The following is a 26,755-nucleotide window of genomic DNA, read 5'->3' as shown; positions in this document are numbered from 1 at the left end:
TGTGGTTTGAGATTATTACTCAAAAATTTCTCTCTTAAAGAGATGGTACTGAAAACTGCTCATGAAAACTCTTTTGGAAATATGTGTTTCCATGTATCTTAAATGTGAAAATATTTACTCTTGGGAATACTTAGTTCCCATATATCATTTTTAAAGAAAATAAACTCAACTCTACTCTTTCTTAACTCAAGTGCTCAAGTCTTAAAACAAGTTTACAAAGGTTTGCAAAAGTCTTCTTAAAAGACTCGAAGAAACTCTCAAAACTTTACTCTTAGCTCTTCCTTGAATTTGAATTATTAATTCAAGGTTATGATTCATGTTATGAATGATTTTCTCGATGTTTAGAAGTAGTTTAGAGTGTTTAGAATCAATAGGGATTGAAGGAACACTTTAAAGGAACTCAGACGGGTTAGACAACTGAAGACATGACAGGGAAGGCGACCCTGACGCACTGGTTGGCACTGGGCACCTTCCCCTGAACTACTGAAGTGTAGTTGGGGCGCACTGGCTGGCGCAACCTTTGCCCAGATCCTTTTTCGACGAATTTTCTTCTCATTTTATGACCCTAACTCGCCTAGAATCGAATTGTTTCTTTCCCAATTACTTAGATTCAAATATCCAACCAAATTACACAAAAATCTTCTAAAAAAAACTCTTAAAATACGCAAACTTATCTCAAGAACTCATCAAAATCCATCCCAATTTAAGAACGGAAACAGTACTTGAAGAAACATATCATGAATTCAAACTCTTCAACTTCAAGAACGAAATCTTGCTAAAAATAACATGATTGATATGTGGGCGAACGAACCCAACACTATGAGAACTCACATACCTCTTAGGGATCAAACCCTTGGCGAAACGACCTTCGATTTGCAAGCAAACTTGAAGAACGCCTTGAACTTTCTCCTCTTTTCTCTTCTTGAACTTTCTTTTAAAATCCTAAGCGTAATTAGGATTGTGAAAAATGAACCAATTCAGTTTATACTTCTAAATATTACTAAAATTCGCTTAAATCAGATTAGGTAAGGAAAAGACCAAAATACCCCTCTTAAATTCGGGTAACTTTCCTTAACTGGACAACCCAACATCAATCAACCATATCTCCCTCATACGAGCTCAAAATTTAGCAAACTCGGTGGTGTTGGAAAGAGGGTTCCAAGAACTTTCATTTGATATCTTTTGGGCCACCTAAATCATCTTGTACTGAATGTTATGGTCGTTTGAAGTTGACCCAAACTCATAACTTAAGCATAACTTGAAAATTTTCAGATTTAGCTTATTTCCAATTTAGTTCTTTATATTTTTAGCTCTTTCAAATACCGAGGTGTTACATGAGTTCTGGTACTAAACATGATGAATGTTTAGCGCATGCCCAGATCGGATTTACATGGAAAAGGTATGAGCTCACATGAACCCATGATCCCCTACCTAGACTATGTAAAATACTCGTGAACATATGCAACCCTTCTTAGATTATGTAAAGTACTAGTGAACCTATGCATTCTTCCCTAGATTATGTGAAGTACTGAAATTATTTTGATAAATTACTTAAATTTTATGTGGGAACTCAGACTAAAATTCGAATTATCATCTCCAAAAGAGTTTATGTTTGAATCTTTAGCAACATTTTTACAAACAAAGGTTACAATTTTTCTCAATATTTCTATGGTCTTTTTTTTTTGTCTTTCTACTATTCTTTTCTTTGATTTGAGGTGTGTTTCCTTAAATAATGAACTATTTAAATCATTTTAAAAATATAAAAAATTGTTATTTTTTCTGTGATGGCAATATTAATTATAGTTTACTTGTGAAGTCGTTGTCTTGGCAAAAATTTATAGCATTAAATCTAACGATAGTATAGTGACCCTAATGAATTGATTATGAAGGTGACTCTTAGCTACATCAACACTCAAATTCCTAAATCGTTATTGCCCAGGTTTCGATGATCAACCCCTGACACATTTTGGTTGTTTTGAAATCTTGGATACACCTTTGGGAACATGTTTAGGAATGATTAGAAAAAATTGAGAATCGTTCCAAAAAGTTAGAAAGATTGTTGGCCAGGAGTGGAGCTAAGTAAGACTGAGGGGTTCATCCAAACTCTCTTCGGCAAAAACTTACATTGTTTATACATGCTTAATATTTTTTTTTATGTATATGTAATAGATGTTGAACCCCCTTTGACTTTTTCATGTATTTACTTATTCATATTTTGAATCCTCTAAGTGAAAATTCTGGCTCCGCTACTGTTGTTGGCTAAGATCCTTTTAAAACTCTTGAGATAATTATGACTCGCAAAATTTGTAATCTATCTAGTCACAAATTCATTTATCTTTTTGTTTTGTTCTAAGATCTCATGTATTTAAAATAATTTTTTGCAATTTGTATATCTTTTCAGTTACTAATGATATCTCAATTTTTCCTTTGAACTCTCTTCTTAAGACCAAAATGGTTATTATCCTTTCTTTGTTTTATAATAATTTAACAATGGATTTTTTTTTTTTAAAAAACATTTTTGTTTTTCTCTTTCAAGATCTGCCCTTATAATAAGTTTCTTTTTTAAAGCCAAATCGATGATTTTATTAGAAACAAAAGAGGATCAATAATTACAAGGGTATAAGCCCAAAAGTGGCCCAACCCCGAAAAAGAAACAGGAAACAAATAAATCTAAAGAAAAATCAGAAAAGGAAAAGTCACAAAAGCTGAACCATTTCCAAAAAATCTGGACCTTCATTAACTCCAAGCTTCCCCATGTAGGGGAAATCGACCTCTCCGATGAAGGGACCGGTGAGAAGAGGATGTAAAATAGTTCAAACACTTCCAATCTGTAGACATATATCGAAACGGATTCGTTATGAACTCATTATATATGCTAATTTCTTTTGTGATCACTCAATCAACATGATTTTGTAAGTGAAATGATAACAATTAAGTGATTTTTCTTTTATAAACTATAGTTGAATAACTTTTCAAAATAAATAGGAAAAAGGCACAAGTACCCCCTAGACTATGCTCGAAATCTCAGAGACACACATTAACTAAACTAAGGTCCTATTACCCTCCTGAACTTATTTTTTTTGTAATTTTGTACACCTTTTTGGCTTACGTGACATCCAAATATCTCCCACGCGCCTCAATTGCGTAAGGTGTGTCTCTGAGATTTCGGTCATAGTCTAGGGGTACTTGTGCTTATCCCAAATAAATAGCATTAGTTGAGTGACCTTTATGTTACAAAACAAAGTTGAATGACTTTTAAATTATAAAATAAAATTGAATAACTTTTTGAGATAATTGTCATTGGTTGAGTGACCTTTGTCTTACAAAATAAAATTTAGTGCTTTTGTGAGATAAAAATTATTACTTGAGAGACCATGCCAAGAATTAATTCTATATTATATAAATATACACTAGGGCTCACATTAGGGGGAAAAAGTTGATCAAAATTGATATGTATAGTAATACTCAAGATTGTGAGAGTACCGCCCCGACCATGGCTGCCACCGGAGCTTCGACCGTAGAATGGCCAACAAGAAGTAATTTCATTTTTCTGATTTTAACCACTACTTGTTTTTTTTTTTTTTTTTGTCAATGATTATACACTACTACTACTACATATTCGTGGAATTGTAGGGGATCTCCCACCGGGAGTCTCAGGTTTGAAATCTTCCTCTATGATTCCTCATGGGGGATTGTCTAGTATGATTTATCTCTCCTATGTAGTTTGTGGGCAAGTTTTACTCTGTGAACCCTAAAATGATTAGTGATCGTGGTTCTCTTGTCATAAATAAAAAAAAAGGAAATGATGAAGGGTAGAGGGTGGACCCATTATCTTATGAGTTTCTAACTCTAGGCGACTACATCATTGACCATAGGGATTTCTTGGCTATAAAAAAGGGTAAAAAATAGTAAACAACAACAACGGCATAGATGGTTTTATTTTATTGGACCACTATCAATTCTTCATTCATCGAAAGAGTACAACAATATACTTAGGGGTCATTTGGTTGGGAGGGATAAGTTATCCCGATATAAGTTATCTCTTGACTTCATGTGTATGAATAACTTATCCCATCACTAAGGTATAAATTGTGGTATCAATAATCTCATGACTACCTAATACCTCCAGCCAAATACATGATAAAATATATAATCCTATATTTTATCCTAGAATTATTATACTTTATACCTCAAACCAAACAACTCCTTAGTATAATCCTACTAGTGGTATCTGTGGTGTTTGGGGAGGGGCGTAGCTACATACAATGAACGGTAGCCAGTTACCCTACTGTGAAGAATTATATTGCATATGTAAAAGTTTATACGAAATATATAATTTAAAAAATATTTTTCTTGTGAAAATATTAACTTTTGACGCTGAGGGTAGGATGTATACAATCCTTACCTTACCTCTGTAGGGTAGATAGACCCTCGGCTAAATAAATGGCATAGATTTGTAAAATTAATTGTAATTACAATATTATCCAATACAAAGTGCACTTATGAATGGTAATAAAAAAAATTATGTTGGAGGGAAGTTAAAATGTTTTAGACAAGTACATTTAGAGGGAAGTTAAAATGTATTAACATCTGAAATATTTAACACTGTCCCAAAATTTGCTTGAAATTTTAATGATGTAAGAAATCAAGTTCTTTAATAATTGTGCTATACTTATTTTTTTTTGTTTGTAGCACTTTTAGATTCTACAATTCAACTGCAAATGCAAATAGAGGTGATTGGCAGGAAGAGGTTTATGAAAAGGTATTGTTTCCAATGGTATTTTCTTCTACACAAGATTTTGAAAATTGTGGAAATTTGACATGTGGAGTTTGATACACCGTCTGCTTTTAACTTCACAAGAAATAGCTGAATATTTCCTATGATTATAGAGTAGCCTTTTGAACTCGCGTCATATCCAACAAACACATGCTTGACACTTCGATCATAAAGTTTAGCTCTCCCTTGATGTGGAACATGATCATAGGCTATGCTCCCAAAGGTTCTCAAGTGCTTGACACTTCGCTTTCTTCTGCTCCATGCTTCCTGAGGAGCTTGATCTCGAACATTTTTTGTTGGAGACCTGTTGCTTAAATAAAGTGCACAAGAAACAGCCTCGGCTCAAAATTCATTTGGTAGATATTTAGCTTTCAACATACATATAACCATATTAAGAATTGATCTATTCTTTCTGCAAATCCATTTTTTAGGGGCGAGTAAGGTACCGTCAGAGGGCGACAAATTCCATGAGATTGAAAAAAATCATTAAATTCTTTTGAAGTGAATTCGCCTCCTCTATCTGACCTTAAGGCTTTTATTTCATAGCCACTTTCTTTTTCTACAAGTGCTTTGAAATTTTTAATATAAACAAAAACCTCAAATTTTTGCTTTAAAAAGTATACCCAAGTCTTTCTACAAAAATCATCAATAAAGAGCAAGAAAGATTTACTTTTACCAAAAGAAGGTGGATCGATTGGACCACACAAATCAGTGTGTACAAGTTGGAGTGGCTTACTTGTTCTTGATGTAGTCTCCTTTGGAAAACTCTTCATCGCATGTTTTCCAAGAAGACAGGCTTAACACAGCTGATTGGGATGGTTGATTGACGGAATTCTATCAGTCGTGTTCTTGTCTCCCATTGATTTGAGCACTTCAAAGTTCAAGTGTCTAAATCGCATATGCCAACACCATGAGCCATCTTACACATTAGCCTTCAAACACTTTGCATCGATTGTCTTAAGATTCAAAGGGAACAACCTATTCTTTGCCATATGAACTTTAGCAATTAAGTTGTTAATTGATTCTCTAAGCCAAAAATGCATATTTTTCATACGAATATCATATCTTTTTTTAAGAAGTTGACCCAAACTCAAAATATTACTTTTCAATTTTGGCACATAATAAACATCGTTGATAAATTTATGGTCATCATCTTTACAAGATATTTGATTCGTACCTATTCCTTCAATTTGGATCTTTGAGTTATCTCCAAAAGACACATTACCTTTCATAGTCTTCTTTATCTCTACAAACTTGTGTCTTCATGGCCACACATATGATTGCTTGCTCTATTTACAAGATACCATGAACTACAGTTATCCGTATTTTCTTCTTTAAATGTCAATAACAATGTTGACTCATCTTAATCTTTGTTGTTGTCAACGAGATTAGCTTTCTCTTCAACATTACTACGACATTTCCAAGAATAATGTCCAATTTTTTGACAGTTATGACACTCAATTTTAGATTTGTCATACCTCATTTCATTGGTACCTTAATAGGCTCCATGTCTTCCACCTCCTCCTTGACCATTGTACGACCTCTGAATGACTGGTGATTTTTATCTTCATTATTGAATTTGTTGATATAACTTATTCCTCTTCCACTGCCTCCACGATCGCCATGACCTCGCCATTGTCCATTTCCTTTGTAATTTTTTTCACCTTCAAATCCTTTGAAGGATGCCTGAATTTTAAGAAGTTGCTCTACTGGCTCTTCTTTTCTCCTTTTCATATTTTCTTCGTGGACTTGTAAAGAACCTTTCAATTGCTCTACCGTCATAGAGTCTAAATCTTTAAACTCTACAATAGCACACACCACATAATCAAATTTAGGTATTGAAGAAAAAATGATCTTTTCTACGGCACACACATCATCTACTTCCTCCTCATATCTTTTTAGTTGATTCACATTAACCATCAATCTTGAACAGAAATCCGACATGGATTCAAATTCTTTCATTTTTAATCTTCAAAATCAGCCCTTAGAGTTCGAAGTTTTATCTTCTTTACTTTATCAACTCCTTGGAGAGAATTTGTAAAATCCCACAAGCTTCTTTTGAAGTGGTTGCATCAGTCACCTTCTCAAACATGCCATCATCCAAACATTGATTAATGCGAGTGAGAGCCTGTTGTTCTTTCTTTCTTTCCTTTAACAAGACCTCCTTTTCAGTTGGGGATAAAGTTTCCTCATTAACGGGTTTTGTATACCTTTTGTCTACAATGTCTCAAACATCTTGAGAGCTAAGAATGAGTTTCATATGTAGACACCATTTTTCATAATTTTCTCTTGTGAGTTAGGGGTACTGAAAGGACACCAGGCTATTACTTTCAATTACTCTGATACCATGTTGTTGGACAAAATGATAATCACACTCAGGATAATGTCCATACAAAATAGCAATAAGAAGAGAGTAACAACGACACCAAATATTATAATAAGGTAAATATGATATCCTAATAAGTAATACAATAATATTAATGAAAACTTGGTAGTGTTATAAGACTACTACTCATTTATAAGAACAATACTCTTTTATTTCTTACCAATAATATATATTACTCTCACACTATAACAAATAGCTTATTGATTACTCTCACTACTCTCTATTGTTTTCTCTATTTGATGTGTCCTTACATTGAGCATAAGTGCTCTATTTATAAGGAAAATATTTGCCCCATTTGATGTCACTAATGACATCAATGATAAATAACAATTCAAGCTTGTAGGCAAACAAATCTAAACCTTTTTGACATTGTTGCAATCTTGCAACAATTGAGGACTATTGTTGTTGGCTTATTGTAGCAAATGAAGTCTTTATATATATATATATGGACCCCAAACTCACATCAAGAATACAACTTCTATAATGTGATCATAGCCCAACCCAACGAGGAGGAATTAGACTATATTTTTTTAAAGTTAGGATGGGAGATATAATGCAGTTGAATGTCAATCATCATTTTTTAAACCACTTTACACATTTATCATCGATGAAGTAAAACAATGAAATAACAACGATATAGTTGGCTTCACAAGTGAAAAACGACGGAATGGAGTCTCCCAAGCATGTTAGCTAGTGTTATATGTTTATTCTTGGTGAAGTCAAAGTATTCCAACTTATACCTAGCTAGTAATCCAAGTCGAGGATGTAAGTAGAGAAGGATAGAGGGGGAGACCTGTTACCCACCAAGTTTCCTAGATAGAAGCATTGAATTCTCTATAATAAAAAATAAAATAAAAGATCAAATAAAGTATACCAATGAATACATATGAACATATGTCTTTTGACAGAGAGCATCTTCTTATCAGGGGCGGATCTATAGTGTGTCCAGGGGGGTCATCCGACCCCCCTCGAAAAAAAATTACATTATATATATAAGATCAATTTTTTTGTGTACATGTATATATTTAAAATTGAACCCCCTGAGCATATGTCAAAAGAGTAGCTCAATGGTTTATGGGGGTCAGGATTCAGCCTATGTGAGCTTTGGGTCACGGGTTCGATTCCAGGCAACAACATTTTTTTTATTTGAACCCCCTTGATAGAATTTCTGCCTCCGCCACTGCTTCTTATAGCCATATGCCAAGTATATACTTCTTGAACCAATAGGTCTATCCCTCAAACTATAAAGTAAAGATTTTAGTTGCCTGGAAATAAAGCAAATTGGTGACATGCCATGGATACTATGACCCAAACTTATATACATAATATTACCTCATGAACTTTTAGACAATATGATCAAATCATTCAACAACTAATTTTCTATAATCAGTTAATTATCAAATAATACTTCACTTCTCAATTATGCCGTGCTTCTGAAACTATTTTTTTGTTGTTGACAATATTGAACCAAGAAAAGCTTAAACAGAGCGTCATCTACAATGAGGATTCATATAGGCAACCTCAACTTACTTGGTACTCCTCAATTGACAATATACCAATTTCTAACTCCTTGTGGGGAGGGGTACGACCATGAATTTAACTACACACTTGGTATGGTAAACCTTAGATTACTCTATAATCACAGGAAACTAGCAAAATTATCCACGCTTTGCGTGAGAATTTAATATCACCGAATTTATAAAATAATACTTAAAACCGATCATCATTAAAACTAAAACACTATATTATTTTACATACAAGATTACGTAGTAACAAACATTAATAATGTAAAGGAAAATGAAAATTATTGCATCTTATCATTTATCATTAATAACATAATCATAAATTAATGATTGTAAAAATACATATCAGAATCTGTAACATAAGCAATGGTGTTAGTGAACCACTCAACAGGAGCAAAGTACACAAATATTTAATTGTGAAGAAGAAGAAGAAGAGGAGGTTCAAAATTTTCGTTGTTTTAAAATGAGAGGAAATCCCTCTATTTATAGACAACAAAGGGTAGTGTGAACAAATGTTTACTGTTCCTTATCAGAAAGGTTACAACTATTTGAAAAAGTTGCAACCCTTCGGAAAGGTCACAACCTTTCATAAAAGTTGCAATTTTTCATAAAAGTCACAACTCTTCATTAAAGTCACAACTTTTCATAAAAGTCACAAATCTTCATAAACGTCGCAACTCTTCATTAAAGTCGCATTTATAAAAGTCACAACTTTTTATGAAAGAGGAAGGCTAAGTAAATTAAAAAGGAATTCTAGTTTGTAGTGGCGCCACGTAGGCGGGCCTAAGATTCTCCTTTATATATATATATATATATATATATATATATATATATATATGATATTTCAAAATGTTCACCTATTTCTTATAATGTTAAAACCAGACTGTGTATCAAACTCCACATGTCAAATTTCCACAGTTTTCAAAATCTTGTGCAGAAAAAAAATACCATTGGAAACAATACCATTTCATAAACCTCTTCCTGTGAGTCACCTCCATTTGCATTTGCAGTCTGAACCGTGGAATCTAAAAGTGCTACAAACAAAACAAAAATTGAGTATAGCAGAAATATTAAAGAACTTGATTTACATCATTAAAATTTCAGGCAAATTTTGGGACAATGTTAACTATTTCAAATGTTAATACATTTTAACTTCCTTCTAAATGTACTTGTCTAAAACATTTTAACTTCCCTCCAACATAATTTTTTTTATGACCATTCATAGGTTCACTTTGTGTTGGATAATATTCTAATTACAATTAATTTTACAAATCTATGCTAGTTATTTCGCTGTGGGTCTATCTACCCCACAAAGGTAGATATACATCCTACCCTCACTGCCAAAAATTAATATTTTCACATGAAAAATAATTTGTAACTTATATATTTCGTATAAACTTTTACATATGCAATATAATTCTTCACCGTAGGGTAACTGGCTACCGTTCATTGTATGTGATTACGCCCCTCCCCAAACACCACAGACACCACTAGTAGGATTACACTAAGGAGTTGTTTGGTTTAAGGTATAAAGTATAATAATCCTAGGATAAAATGTAGAATTAGTTTATCCTGAATTTTGATGGAGGTATATATTAGGTAGTCATGAGATTATTGGTCCCACAAATTATACCTTAGTTATGGGATAAGTTATCCATATACATGAAGTGAAGAGATAACTTATCCCTCCGAACCAAATGACCCCTAAGTATGTTGTACTCTTTCGATGAATAAAGAATTGATAGTGGTCCAATAAAATAAAAGCATCTATGTCATTGTTGTTCACTATTTTTAGCCTTTTTTATAGCCAAGAAATCCCTGTGGTCAACGGCGTAGTCGCCTAGAGTTATAAACTCATGAGATAATGGGTCCACCCTCTACCCTTCATCATTTCCTTTTGTTTTTAGTTATGACAAGAGAACAACGATCACTACTCTTCTTAGGGTTCACAAAGTACTCTGTGAACCTTAAGAAGAGTAGTGATTGTGGTTCTCTTGTCATAAATAAAAAACAAAAGGAAATGATGAAGGGTAGAGGATGGACCCATTATCTTATGAGTTTCTAACTCTACGCGACTACACCATTTACCACGGGGATTTCTTGGCTATAAAAAGGGTAGAAAACAGTGAATAACAACAATGACATAGATGCTTTTATTTTATTGGACCACTATCAATTCTTTATTCATTGAAAGAGGTCAACAACATACTTAGGGGTCATTTGGTTGGGAGAGATAAGTTATCTCTCCACTTCATCTATATGGATAATTTATCCCATCACTAAGGTATAAATTGTGGGATCAATAATCTCATGACTACCTAATACCTCTAGCCAAATACAGGATAAAATAATCCTACATTTTCTCCTAGGATTATTATACATTATACCTCAAACCAAACAACTCCTTAGTATAATCCTATTAGTGGTTTCTGGGGAGGGGCGTAGCCAAATACAATGAATGGTAGCCAGTTACCCTACGGTGAAGAGTTATATTGCATATGTATTAAGTTACAAATTATTTTTCGTGTGAAAATATTAATTTTCAACAGTGAGGGTAGGATGTTTACAATCCTTACCCTACCTTAATGGAGTAGATAGACCCTCAGCTAAATAACTGACATAGATTTGTAAAATTAATTGTAATTACAATATTATCCAACACAGAGTGCACTTATGAATGGTAATAAATAATTTTATGTTTGAGGGAAGTTAAAATGTTTTAGACAAGTACATTTAGAGGGAAGTTAAAATGTATTAACATCTGAAATATTTAACACTGTCCTAAAATTTGCCTGGAATTTTAATGATGTAAGCAATCAAGATCTTTAATATTTGTGCTTTACTCAATTTTTGTTTTGTTTGTAGCACTTCTAGATTCTACAGTTCATACTGCAAATGCAAATGGAGGTGACTGGCAGGACGAGGTTTATGAAAGGGTATTGTTTGCAATGGTATTTTTTATGCACAAGATTTTGAAAACTGTGAAAATTTGACATGTGGAGTTTGATACACCGGCTGGTTTTAACATTATAAGAAATAGGTGAATATTTTGAAATATTTCCTATGATTATAGAGTAATCTGAGGTTTACCATACCAAGTGTGTAGTTATATTCATGGTCGTACCCCTCCGCACAAGTTGTTAGAAACTGGTATATTGTCAATTGAGGAATATCACTGCAACTACATTTCAATACCAAGTAAGTTGAGGTATCCTATATGAATCCTCATTGTAGATGACACTCTATTTAAGCTCGTCTTGGTTCATTATTGTCAACAACAAAAAAATAGTTTCAGAAGCACGACATAATTGAAAAGTGAAGTATTATTTGATAATTAATTGATTATAGAAAATTAGTTGTTGAATGTTTTGATCGTATTATCTAAAAGTTCATGAGGTAATATGTATATAAGCTCATGCCATAGTATTCATGGCATGCCACCAATTTGCTCTATTTCCTGACAACTAAAATCTTTACTTTATAGTTTGAGGGATAAACCTATCAGTGCAAGAAGTATATAAGAAGATGCTCTTTGTCAAAAGAAATGTTTATTTGTATTTATTGGTATACTTTATCTGTTCTATTATTTTATTTTTTTATAATAGAAAATTCAATGCTTCTATATACGAAACTTGGTAGGTAACAGGTCTCCCCCTCTATCCTTCTCTACTTATGTCACTCCCCGAGCTTACACCCTGGGCGTTACCGACACTCGAGAATCATTGGTGGCCCCAAGCGAACCCTTGACTTGACTCAACTCTTAGCGGAAGACTTACTCAACATTAGATGAAATCAAAAGTAAAAATTTAACTCAAATGTCTGAAAATAATAAACTCAAAAATGTGTAAGAATATTCAACTAGACAAAAATAGGCAACTCAAGTCTTCAAAACATTTAACAAAGAAATAAAAAGACTCATGAACTACTACTGTCTATCTATGAAGCCTCTAATATTATGAAGGATGTTGGGACAAGACCCTCGATCATTATAACAAGATTGAAATAACATAAATAAATACGGGATCCCCTAGAAGCAAGGAGGCTAACCAAACAACTCTGAAACTGCAATTGGTATCAACGAATCGCCTGTTGATGACCCTAATCTCCTGTATTTGCATCAAGAAATGATGCATGCCAAATGACGTCAATACATTGAATGTACGAGCATGTAAATGAAGGACTGAACATAACATAACAACTTGAGCTTGGAAAGAAGGAAACATACTCACCTCGACTCTACTCAACTTAACCTCAACTCATGGATACTGTAACATCTCCGATCTCGAAATGTAAAAAATCCTAGTTTTCAGAAAATTGGTGCCAGTACCAACGGAACCACCCACGGACCGTAGGTAGAACCATGGACCGTAGGTGGCGTTCCATCATTAAGGTCAAAATTTTAATAGTCTCTGATCCCACCCACGGTCGACCAATTCGGTCTGTGGTTGGACCTATAGACTGTAGGTCTGCCCGTAGGTGAGGGTCGGCAGCTATTTAGAGGAAAATGGTTGTTGGGTCAACTTTAAACGTTCATATATTTTAGAAATAAATTAATTAAGTGGCCCATGACCTATCAAATTAAAGATATTTGAATCCTCTTTCCAACACTACCGAGTTTGCTAAAATCCAAGCTCGGAGTAAAAAGTTATGCTAATTTCAGTGAAGCCTTGTCGGGCAGAGAATTAACGATGACCCCAAACGATGGTTGGTAGTTCAAACAACGGCCTGTTAGTCTTGTAGTAGATGGCACTCGTCAGTTTTAAGTCAAAGTCGTTTTGGTCCTTTTCCACTTAAACTATGTCATTTGATGAACTACGTCGTTTTACTCAGTCTTAACCTAATAATCTGGTCAGAACCTACCCAAAACCTTTATTCTCCAAAAATTACCCAAATTAGAGCAAAAAGAAGAGGAAAGTCGACCAGCCCTCTCAAGAACAAGCAAGAGGTCTTCTTCAAGTTCAGCTCCAAAATCCAAAGGAATTCTCCGTACTTTTCGTCACCAGGTATGTGTGATTTCACTAGTGGATTCCTTTCATCCACTAGGTCCCTAGAATTCAGTCAGTTCCTTGATTCTCCATATCTTGTTTAGACCTAGGGTTTCTAAAACCTTGGAGATTTGTTGTGATTTAGTTGTTGTAGTATCCTTAATCGAAATAGCACGTTTCTTGGAAAATGTGCTTAATTCCTTGTATAAAACTCAGAACCCTAGTTTGTGTAAATTCTCTTAATTCATGAATTATACTTTCTAGGTCAGTTCAACATAAAATAATGCACCAGATTTCGAATGTCACATTCTTAGTGTATTGTCACGACCCAACCTTCCGGGCCGTGCGGGAACCCACTCTAACACCTAAGTAGGAGAACCCTTATATCTTAAAAGTTTAAACATGCAGAAAATTACCAAAAAATGGAAATAAAATAGTAAGAACCTTTAACAGAATTTTAGTTAAGACTTGTAAAGTAAGTAACACCCCCAAGGATCTAGTCTAAACAGGTACATGAGCTACTAAGAGTACAACTGGACATAATAAATAAAAGACACAACTCCCACCATGCGGAAGGAAGAGTAGAAGCTGCTAGAGAATTTCTTCATCTTCACCTAATGCAACATCACCAACCCTGCATCCAGACTATGTCAAAAGACATAACAAGAGTAGTATCAGTACAAAACACATGTACTGGTAGGCATCATCGGTCAACCCAACACCCACCGTATAATATAAGAATTCAACTATAAGAACATGCAATAACACCCATCGCTTCTCCACCTTTACCCTCTCCCAAATATCTCAGAATCACACTAGTACTCTTACCCCAACTACTTCCCGATCAACCTACTTACTAGGTTCTTGATCATAGCCTAGTCATTCTAACATGTAGAAAAGTCCACAACACGCACTACAATAATTCCGACTAACCACCCACGACATACCCTTTACTTTCTCTTCTAAGTTGCCTTGTCCTTGCCACATATCACATTACCACGAGCTGTCAAACTACCAACCAAGAATTCTTCCCTCCAAGGTGAAATCCACCTAAGTAATAATGTCACGTATACTACCCCCACTTCTCACCCTTACAACACCCGGACAACCCTTACCCTCACTATTTCGACCCTTGAACCCTTTACCTTTCCAATTTATTCGACAACACGATACACAACCAGTTCACTCGGCTCGAAGAGCAATCAGATATAAGACCTCATAACCATATAACCACTCCGGGAAATACAATATCAATTATCATTACAAACAACGATCAATTTCACATTTTCCAGGATACACAATTATATCACATCATTGGTCCTCCCCAAACCCAAACTGTTAGCATACCGGAACGTGGTACCCGATCCAAAGATTATGCTAGAACGTGGCAACCATCCTATAATTATGCCAGAACGTGGCAACCGATCCAAGTTACTGTGTCAAAACGCAACATCTGATCCACAATCACAACCACAATGTATATCATCACATTCCTACGACAAGAGTGATTCACAACATATAGTTGTTCATTCATACTTATTTATGTTAGGTGTGATCAACAAGCTTCTTTCACATACATGCACTTATTATAATGAATCAAGAACAAACCTACCACACACAATCATAGAATCACAACCATCCCAATGAACTACTCATCGACGTATAAACTTTAACAATTAATTCAACCATACTTAGCCCTATTTCATCATCTAAGGGCTTCTTCCTAGGATTTAATCATGTTTAGTTCTGTGCACAAAGGCCTACACATACATCGTACCGTTGATTTACGTATATAACGCAGTGAGCACAAATTTTGTAACTACTCAATTCATAAAAACCTAGACTACCTGGGCGCCAAGTAGTTGCACGGAGTTTTGGTCTTCGATTCTTGTTTCTGTAACTGGTGATGGTAATCTTGACCGAAAATCCGCAATCCATCGACATCCTTGTGCTAGAAATCTCTCTCTGCATCTTTCCTAAGCTTGGAGCAGATTTTTGGGGGTTTCTAGGGTGTTTTACGACTAATTTAGGTATTTTAGGAAGAATGAGTAAATAGAATTTCACGTTATTTACATTCTGTCTCGCCTATCCCACTCTGGCGCCAGTATACCCCACCGTGGCACCGCCGCCCTGGCGGGACAGTGGCCTAAAATTCCTTGAATTTTCACTTTTCCTAAATAATGACGGTTCGGGTCGTTACATACATAAATTTTGCATTCTCAGTTAGCATGTCAGTATTTTGAGCTATTTAGTATTTTGTGCATTTTAGCTTCATATGTATTCAGTTGGGAGTAGGCTTAGCATTGAGTTGGACTAGGGTTCAACGTACCCTCATAGTCCTTGAACTATGTGCCCGCGTAGGATTATAAGTCCCTTCTGTTGGGCATCGGATTTAGTGATCATGCCAGTCATGCCTTTATACCCCTGACAAGGTATATTGGGTCCTCTCGATGGGGTGTATACATCGGACTCAACGTTTAGCTCACATTATTTATGTCGGTTAATAGTAGCTCCCACAGTCAGACTCTTAGTGCATTTGACTAGGTTTTCAGCATTTATATCAGTATACAATTCAACATGTTATCTTCATGATTAGTACTTGGTCATTGCATTCATCTTAGCTTTTCAATTATGTTTCAGTATTTATATTCTTGTTGAGATTATGTCATTGCTTAGTTATGCTTTGTTCAGCTCGTGTATATTTGTTCAGCCTAATATCTATATCATGTTTGCTCAATACATTCCAAGTACTGACGCATACTCTGCGTTACATCCTTTCATGATGTAGGTTCAGGTACTCAGCATCCAGATCACACTTAGATCGATTCTCGGTCCGCATTTAACAACTTCAATGGTGAGTCCTCATATTCTGAGGACAATAGACATACTTTCATTTTAGTCATTATTTTTAGTTTCAGTTTTGTTAGAGTTAGCTGGAGGGCATGTCCTAGCAACTCAACTCAGTTAGATGCTTTTCAGACATAGTAGTATATTCAACTTGAGTTGTCAAGTGATTGTTTCAGTTATCACTAAACTGTTAGTATGTTTTACATATTCAAACTAGTTGGGTTTTTCCCCATTTTCAGATATCCACTATTTTTAGCTTCCGCATAGTTCATGCTTTACTTAGTTATTTTCAGTATGCTTATGATATGCCAGACTCATGGTTAGCTTGAGGTCACTCGTGATCCTAGGTCCCGTGTTACGTCAAGGAGGTAGCCTTGGGGTGTGACATTCACAATCAAAGATGAAGTTTGAAAAACATATTCTTGATGATTATAGCACAAGATTGAATATACTTTGATCTTAATAATGAGAATGGTGAAGTTTCAACTTCTTGTGTTAGTACATTTTGTATATATTGAACGGACCAAATTGAGATATTCATTTAGGTTCTAAATTTTACTAAACAATATCTCTAGTCCATTACATGTACTTATACTCTTAATCTTGATTTAATTATTATGATCTATGTAGTTTATATATTGTTTTAATCTATTAAAGGTGAGACTCTATGATGAGTCAAAATATTTCTAGTGGACTGGATAATGACAAATCACATTCATGAAATATTAATTAGTTGATAGAACCATATCTAGGGACTAGGATATGAGAAAGAAGACATCCCTTAGTGGTTGCTTATAAGTTGTCATGTGAAAACCCTACAGGTGGATTTTATATTTATCCGTCACGTGAATTATATAAGCATAAGAATAAAGGATTAAAGTAATCAATGGATTACATTTTTTATAAGTTTGATTTAATTGATTGGTGTCGGTAATTCTAACATGGGGAATTAAATAAGTTGTAATGGTAAAATTTAAAATTAAATAGAGGAGTACAATTGCAGATTTTAGTGGTACAATCTGTGATTTATTATGATATGGTTAATTCATATTTTTACAAATTAAATATTATAATTGGAAGCCTCTGTTGATAAATTTGTGGTCCCTACTATGTATGATAAATTGATCGAGTTCGAAAAAAAAAAGACGGCATCTTTTTATTTCCTTAAAAAATGAAAGAAACAAATATTGTTGTTTATGGCTATTGATGGTGTTTAATGACTGCTGAATACTCTTAATGGTCTTTAATGAGTACTATTAATGGCTATTGATCATGATTGAATATGTTTTTATCTTTCAAAGTTTTCCCCTCTACTAAAAAGTATAAATAGGGGTGGTGGTTCTTAAAGAAAGAGCATCATTTTTTGAAAACATTCTTGCCCACACAAGACTTGATTGAGAGATTTGGTCAGGAATTAGTAGAAGGATGCAATCCTAGAGTCCTTGTAACAATTTGTGTGAAAGCGTTAAAAGGTCTTGAGTTTCATAATTTATTCATTTTACATTATTATGCAATTATGTATGTTCGTGATCATGAATAATGTTTCCACTGTGCATATTCTAACACTTTTGAGTGTGTTGAGGAACTATTTAGAGAAAATTGAGACTCAGTCGGAAAAGGTAAGAGGAAACATCAGGTAGTTGGCTGAGATAGTCTGATAATTGTATCAAAATTTGCATTTATTTGAATCTATTAGTGATTGACTTCGAGATGGGGTTTGATAGTAGTACCAAATTCCACTTTTAAACTAATGTTTTTTTAAGTTAGAAATGTAAAAAAGTTGTTCTTCAATATTTTAGGAAAATGAATTTATTCAGATACCTAACTGTTCCAGCGATAAATATTTACCAGTTCATATCATAAAGTGCTTGCATACTCTTCAATCACCAAACTATGTTGAATTAATGTATATGTTTACCTTATTTATTAAGTAATTATGGTAAAGTATACTAATTTGATATACATACTCCATATAGATAAATTTTATTATGTTCTACTTTTTTTGTACAAGGTAACATATTATTATAGTTGATACCTAAAGACCATGTTAAATTAGAAATAAACGTGGTGCGGTAGATATAATAGATTATACAGAAATAGAAATTGTGATACCATGATTTTGATATTTTCATAGTATTTATATGCATTCTAAAAAAGTTTGATATTTGGTATCTATTAAAAATATACTTTATATTGTACTGAGATATATGCTACATATAAATTCATATATATTATATTATAACTAGTTGCACCGCAAACTACATTAAAGTTATTATTTTAAAATAACTAATACAATTTATTATGTAATTAGTAATATTTTTAAATCATAATATGATCATTAAATTATTTCATTGAACACATTAAATTAGTATTTTATAATTTTTTTCTTTGTAACTGAAAAAATTAAATTTGGTTTTGATCTAAATTTGAAGAGGAGAAACTTAAGGAAAAGTCTAGGGAGGCAAAGAGCGTAAAGAATGATGATGGGGACTTTTCACATTCAAGGTTCGGTGTACATGATCATTCTAAGTTTTGAAAATGGTTTTCCGATCAAGTTTCCTCCAATGTTACGGCTCCAAAGTTCAACAAAGTTAGGGTGCATAACCCTAAATCTTAAGGAAGAAATAGTGGTGGATCTTCATTTACTACTTGTGCTAGATATGGAAAGAAGCACGAGGGTAAATGCTTAGCCAGTACGGATTGTTGCTTTGGTTGTGGTAAGAGTGGTCACAAGATAAGGGATTGTACATCAGTTACTACTAAGGGAGGATAAGGTAGACAAGTTTCGTCTAATGGTTCGGGATCAAGCGCTCCAAAGCAAAACCAATTTTATCTACTTCAAATTCGTCATGAATAAGAGCGTTCTCCCGATGTGGTTACAGGTATGTTGAAAGTCTTTTATCTTGATGTTTATGCTTTGCTTGGTACCGGTGCTACTTTGTCTTTTGTGACGCCATATGTGCCTATGAGGTTTGATGTTCTTCCGGATGTGTTGATAGACCTTTTTTCAGTCTCCATACCTATTGGTGAATTTATTGTGGCTAAGAGAGTCTATAGAGATTGTCTCATCTCGTTACCTCATATGACTAGTCACTCATGTTGATCTTGTAGAGCTAGACATGTTAGATTTTGATGTTATTTTTGTTATGGATTGCCTCCTTTCTTGTTATGCATTTGTTAATTGTAGGACCTGAGTGGTTAAGTTTCAATTTCCTAATGATCCCATTCTAAAGTGGAAAGGGGGAAGTTCTATGCCTAAGGGTCAGTTTGTTTCTTGTCTTAAAGCTAGAAAAATGATTTCTAAGGATTGCATATATCATCTTGTTCGGGTTAGGGATACGGATCCTGAAACCCTACTCCTTAGTAGATCCCCGTTGTTAATGAGTTTCTGTAAGTATTTCCTGATGATTTACCCGGTGTTCCTCTCGAAAAGGAATTAGACTTCGGTATTGACTTTCTCCCAGATACGCAACCTATCTCTATTCTTCTTTATTGTATGGCTCCGACAGAACTTAAGGAGTCAAAAGAGCAATTGAAAGATTTGTTGGATAAAGGTTTCATTGGACCAAGTATTTTTCCATGAGGTGCTCTAGTTTTGTTTGTTCGAAAGAAAGATGGTTCACTTCGTATGTGTATTGACTACCGGCAGGTGTACAAGGTTACAATTAAGAAAAAAATATCATGTTCCTAGGATAGATGATTTGTTTGATCAACTACAAGGAGAAAGTTACTTTTCTAAAATCGACCTCCGGTCGGGTTATCAACAATTGAGGGTGAATGAAAATGACATTCTGAAGACCACTTTTTGAACTCGATATGCTCATTCTTAATCTTCTCATTATGAATTTTCGGTAATGTTGTTTGGCTTGACTAATGCTCCAGCCGCATTTATGGATTTTATTATTAAGGTATTTAGACAATACCTTGACATGTTTGTGATTATGTTTATCGATGACATGTTGATTTACTCAAGGAACGAAGATAAGCATGTCTACATTTGAGAATTGTGTTACAAGTCCTCAAGGACCAACAACACTTTGCAAAGTTAAGTAAATGTGAGTTTTGGTTAAGATCCATGACTTTTCTTGGTCACATTGTTTCCGGTCAGAGCATTGAGGTAGATCCTATGAAACGGATGTGGTTAAGAGTTGGCCTAGACCTCTATCCCCTTTGGATATTCAAAGTTTCTTGAGTTTGGCTGGTTACTATAGAAGTTTTGTTGAAGGGTTTTCTTTGATTGCCTCTCTTTTGACGACATTGACCCAAAAAAATGTTAAGTTCACATGATCTTAAGCGTGTGAGAAGAGTTTTCAAGAATTAAAAGATAGAATAACCTCCGTTCCGATTTTGACTTTACCGGAAGGATCTGATGGGTTTATGGTTTATTTGATGATGCAAGGGTTGGACTAGGGTGTTTCCTTATGAAAAATGGGAAAGATATTGTGCATGGTTCACAACAACTTAAGATTCATGAAAGAACTATACTATCAATTATTTGGAACTAGCGGTAGTTGTTTTTGCCTTCAAGATTTGGAGGAATTACCTATATGGTGTTCATGTTGATGTATGTATCAACCATAAAAGTTTTTAATATGCGTTCAAGCAAAATGATCTAAATCTTCACCAATGGAAGTGGCTTAGATTACTAAAGGCTTATGGAATGAGTTTGATCTATCACCTTGGCAAGGCGAATGTGGTGGCAAATGCTTTTAGTCGGTTATCAATGGGTAGTGTTGCTCATATTGAGGATGATTAAATGGAGTTGGTTCGAGATGTTCATAGATTGGCCCGATTGGGTGTTCGTTTGGTTGATTCCACCAAAGGTGGTGTTATGGTTCATAATGTATGGTACATAATCATCTTTTGTGTTAGATGTGAAAGCCATGCAAGGTCTTGATCCAATTATGGTTGAATTGAAGTAAACGGTGCTTAAGAAGTCCGTTGAGGCTTTCTCCCAAGGGGGAGATGGTGTGCTTCCGTATCAAGGTCGTTTGTAAGTTCTTAATGTTGATGATTGAAGGGAGCAGGTTTTATCGTAAGCCCATAGTTCTTGATATTACATTCACCCGGGAGCTACCAAGATGTACCATGACTTGTGGGAGGTCTATTGGTGGAATTGGATGAAAAAGGATATTGCAAAATTTGTGGCTAAATGTCCTAACTGTCAATAAGTGAAAGTTGAGCATCAAAAGCCAGGAGGCTTGTCCCAAGATATTAGAATTCCTACTTGAAAGTTGGAAGATTTGAATATGGACTTTATTGTCGGTTTAGAGCTATGAATAATAAGAAACATGGTAAGAAACATATGAGTAGAAAATCAAGAAAAATAAGAAGAAAATTAAACAAATTATATTCGGAATATAAACAACTTAATATCACAAAGACTGACAACGAAAAATTAGATCAATTAATAGATAATATATCTAAAATAGAATATAAATATATTCAATATTTAAAAATACAATGAATAACAGGAATAACGAATATAGACAAAAACTTAATGAAATAATTATAGCAAAAAGACAAGAATTAGAACAAGGCAAAATAGACTCAACAATAATATATTCGCAGAAATTTGTCACAAATTTATAATAGCACAAAGAAAGACTATTTTATATCTAGAAATACAAATAAATAACTTAGAATATAAACTACAATAAATGAATAAAGAAGAATACGCAATAGATGAAAAAACATATGAAAATTATGATGGATTAAAAATAAAGATAATATTTTCTAATCTAGGAAGAAGATATAAGAAAATAGGTGACAATATAAGTTTAATTTTAAAGAAAGAAACGATAAAACTAGAAAATAGTTTAACTGCTATGATAAGAATAACAAAAGAAAATGAAGAAATAGATAGAAAAACGAAAATTGAAAAAATAAAACAACAAGCAAAAAAGGAAGTACAACAATTAGAAGAAGTAAAAAATACCAAAATAATAGAGCTAGAAAAAGAGCTAGCAATATTAAAAGAAATGTATGAAATTAAACAAAAAGAAAAAGAACAAAAAACAAAATTAGCAAATGAGATAATTAAATTTAAAGAAAACTTGCAATTACAAGATGAATCACAAGAAAAAGAAGAAAATAGCCAAGATAATCTATCTGAAATAAGAATTGATGAAATAAACGACGATGATCTAGAACAACATTCGGAAACAAGCGAAACATATACAGAACTTTTAGCAAACATAGATAATACAAAGAATTTAGAAGTAAATACAGAAAACGTAGACATGGACGAAAAACCTAGCACATCAGGAGTAAAAAACCCAAAAAATTTTAATCCAAAATATTATAATGAAAATTATGAACAATATGATAAAGAAAAAACTACATGGGATAAAAGATTAAGTAAAAAATGGACGCCTAAACCAATAACTGGACAACTTGATTTTTTAGATTTAGACTGTGTAGCAGATATAAATAAAACAATCCAATTATGGATAGGATACATATCAAAACAATTAATAGATAACAAGATAGTAATAGCAGAGGCACCAGGATACATAGAAAGAACACTTATAGGAACAGTAAAATTATGGCTACAAAATTTAACAAGTGAAAGCTTAACAACTTTAAGAAATAATAAAAAATTTGATGGTGGAATAGCCACTACAACCATGGAAATATTATATAAATACGAAATAGCTATAAGAAATGAATTTAGTAGTATGACAACAGAGGTAGAAGAACAAAATAAAGAAAAAATCATAAATCGGAATCTAATGACAAAATTAGCAATATGTAATATGTGTTACATAGATGAATATACATGTGCATTTAGAGAATACTATTATAAAGGAACATATAGCATAGAAGAAGGTAAAGAAATAAGAAAATTATATTTTACAAAATTACCAGAACCTTTTAATTCAAAAATAATAAAAAGTTGGAATGAAGCAGAATTAACAGATACCTTAGGAGCTAGAATAAAATTCTTACAACGATGGTTTATAGAACTATGTGAAAAACATAAAGAAGAAATAAAAATGGAAAAAATATTAGTAAAAAACTTGGCATGTTGCAAAAATAAGACAGCACCCCAATTTGGTTGTACGGATAGATATTATAAAAATAAAAAGAAATATAATAAAAAATATAGATCAAAATATAAATATAAAAAACCAAGAAGAAGGTACTATGTAAAAAACTACAAAACCAAAAGACCATATAGACCAAAAAGAAAACTAACGGAATGTACTTGTTATAATTGTGGAAAATTAGGACATATAGCTAGAGATTGTAAATTACCTAAAAATCCAAAGAAAAAACAAATATCAGAAATAATAATAGACGATGAAAAATATACACAAATAGAGTACGTAGATTATGAATTAGAAAGCAATGATAGTATATATGAATTATCGGAAAATGAAATAGAAAATAGCTCAGTAATAGAATCGGATAATGAATACGATATCAATGACTGAAAAAGATATACAAATAATAACTAAAGAAAAATATCAAGATGAAGAATCGACAGAACAAAAAATAATATTTGATAATAATATATTTGAGCAAATAAAAGGAAAAGAATTAGACCTAAGTGTAGCAAAAATATTCGAAATACCAACAATAAGAAACTGGTTTAAACGACAAAAAGAAGAATATTACGTAGTAAGTCAAAGAGAACATATCATAGATTGCAAATACACTAAAGGAAAAGCTAAAATACCAATAATAAATAAACGAATAATAAATAAAGAAATACAAGATATTAAGGCTAAAAATCCAATTAAATATGTACATTTAGGAGGAACAGAAATACTAATAAAAGCATGTTTTAGAGAAGGAATAGATACACCCATAGAAATATACTTAGCAGATGATAGAATTATACAACCTATAGAAAAAAGCATAATAAGTGCGGTAAAAGGTAACCTCATATACCAAAAATTTAAATTTATAATAAGTGCTAATTACTCAGTAGCAGTAAATGACAGAAATATAGATAAATCATTAGTATTATATTGGAAAATGTCAGGAATAGAACTAGCCCCGGGAAGTAAAATATTTACAGCTAGATGTAAAAACTTATATGTTTTAACGACAAAACACAAAATAACAGCAAAAAATAAAATAAATAAAATAAAAATAGAAGATCCCTTTGAAAGAATAGTTACAGTCATAGATAAAAATGATTATAGTTATAATGAAATTGATATAGAAGAAGATTTAGAAATAGTAAAAGAAAGACTAAGCACATCGAAAAGAATAAACAATGAGATACCCCAAATATCATCAAAAATGAGTACCTCAAGGAGAATAGATAAAACCCCACTAAAATCAATGGAAGAAGACATAAAACCATATCATTACTACATCACGGGAATAATGGAACAACGAAAATATTTAATACTAATAGATACAGGACGAGAAGAAAATTATATTACAAGAGAATTAGTGACGGAAGATGAAATAATAACTATTGAACAATCATGCTCCGAACTACCAAAAGCATTAATATATACCGAAGAAACTACAGAAAAGGAAATAATCATCGGAGGAGTACCAATAGTGATAAAATTCAAAATATATCAAGGAAATGAAAATATCATCTTAGGAATAAAATGGTTAGAACAAGTAAAACCATATAATCTAGAAGACAAACAATTAACAATAAATTATGAAAATAAAAGGGTAATAATAAAAAGGACTTTAGTATGATAAAAATATGAAAATATATATACTTGCGAAGATAATAATAGAAGGATATTACAACCGATATTATACACCAATGATAGATACGGGAGCAGAAGCTAATATATGTAAATATAATTGTTTACCAGAAGATAAGTGGGAAAAATTAAAAACACCTATAGTAGTAACAGGATTTAATAATGAAGGAAGCATGATCACATATAAGGCAAAAAATATAAAAGTACAAATATGGGATAAGATATTAACTATAGAAGAAATATATAACTTTGAATTAACTACAAAAGATATGCTATTAGGAATGCCATTTTTAGAAAAATTATACCCACATATAATTACAAAAACACACTGGTGGTTCACGACACCGTGTAAACAAAAAATAGGAGCAAAAAGAGTAAATAATAAAAAACGAAAAACAACGGAATGGATAAAAGGAAGTGAAAAAATTACACAAAAATTAGAAAATATAAAAGAAGAAGACCCTAAAATAGAATTAATTATATTCTCTATAGATAAAGTAAAAATAATTCAAGATAAGTTAGAATTATTATATAGTGAGGATCCTTTACAAGGATGGGAAAAACATAAAACAAAAGTAAAAATTGAGCTAATTGATAATAACAGTATAATAACCCAAAAACCATTAAAGTATAATTTTAATGATTTAACCGAATTTAAGATACATATAGATGAATTACTAGAAAAAGGATATATACAAGAAAGCAATAGTAAGCATACAAGCCCGGCATTTATCGTAAATAAACATAGTGAACAAAAAAGAGGAAAAAGTAGAATGGTTATTGATTATAGAAATTTAAATGCAAAAACTAAAACATATAATTATCCGATACCAAATAAAATACTAAAGATAAGACAAATACAAGGATATAATTATTTTAGCAAATTTGATTGTAAATCAGGATTTTACCACTTAAAACTAGAAGAAGAATCTAAAAAACTAACAGCATTCACTGTACCACAAGGATTTTATGAATGGAATGTATTACCATTTGGATATAAAAACGCACCAGGTAGATATCAACACTTTATGGACAATTACTTTAAACAAATAGAAAATTGTGTAGTGTACATCGATGATATATTATTATATTCTAAGACACAAGATGAACATATAAGATTATTAGAAAAATTTATACACATCATAGAATATTCAGGTATAAGTCTAAGTAAAAAGAAAGCTGATATAATGAAAAATCAAATAGAATTCTTAGGAATACAAATTGATAAAAACGGAATAAAAATGCAAACACATATAGTACAAAAAATAATTAACTCAAATGAACAACTAGACACAAAAAAGAAATTACAATCATTCTTAGGACTAGTAAATCAAGTAAGAGAATACATACCAAAATTAGCAGAGAATTTAAAACCATTACAACAAAAATTAAAGAAAGATATAGAATATCAGTTTGATAAAAAAGACCAAATACAAATACAAAAGGTAAAATTATTATGTAAAAACTTACCTAAACTATACTTTCCAGATGAAAATAAAAAATTTACTTATATAATAGAATCAGATGCAAGTGAAAAAAGTTATGGAGGA

The 26,755-nt window shown here is 32.6% G+C and overlaps 1 protein-coding gene across 1 annotated transcript in view; it reads left to right on the top strand.

Annotated features, from left to right (window-relative positions):
* Positions 1 to 3,451: 3,451 nt before the first annotated feature.
* The window catches only part of LOC125856733 (mediator of RNA polymerase II transcription subunit 15a-like), a 162,649-nt gene continuing 139,345 nt past the window's right edge, over positions 3,452 to 26,755 (top strand). The window contains exons 1-2 of the mRNA XM_049536358.1: positions 3,452 to 3,536; positions 11,552 to 11,622. Of these exons, the coding sequence (XP_049392315.1) occupies positions 3,452 to 3,536; positions 11,552 to 11,622 (156 nt within the window). The remainder of the gene's footprint in view (positions 3,537 to 11,551; positions 11,623 to 26,755) is intronic.

Source organism: Solanum stenotomum, chromosome 2 (assembly GCF_019186545.1).
Source record: "Solanum stenotomum isolate F172 chromosome 2, ASM1918654v1, whole genome shotgun sequence".
NCBI lineage: Eukaryota > Viridiplantae > Streptophyta > Magnoliopsida > Solanales > Solanaceae > Solanum > Solanum stenotomum.
Note: the sequence above shows the minus strand (reverse complement) of the source record. Positions and strands in the feature narration are given on the sequence as shown.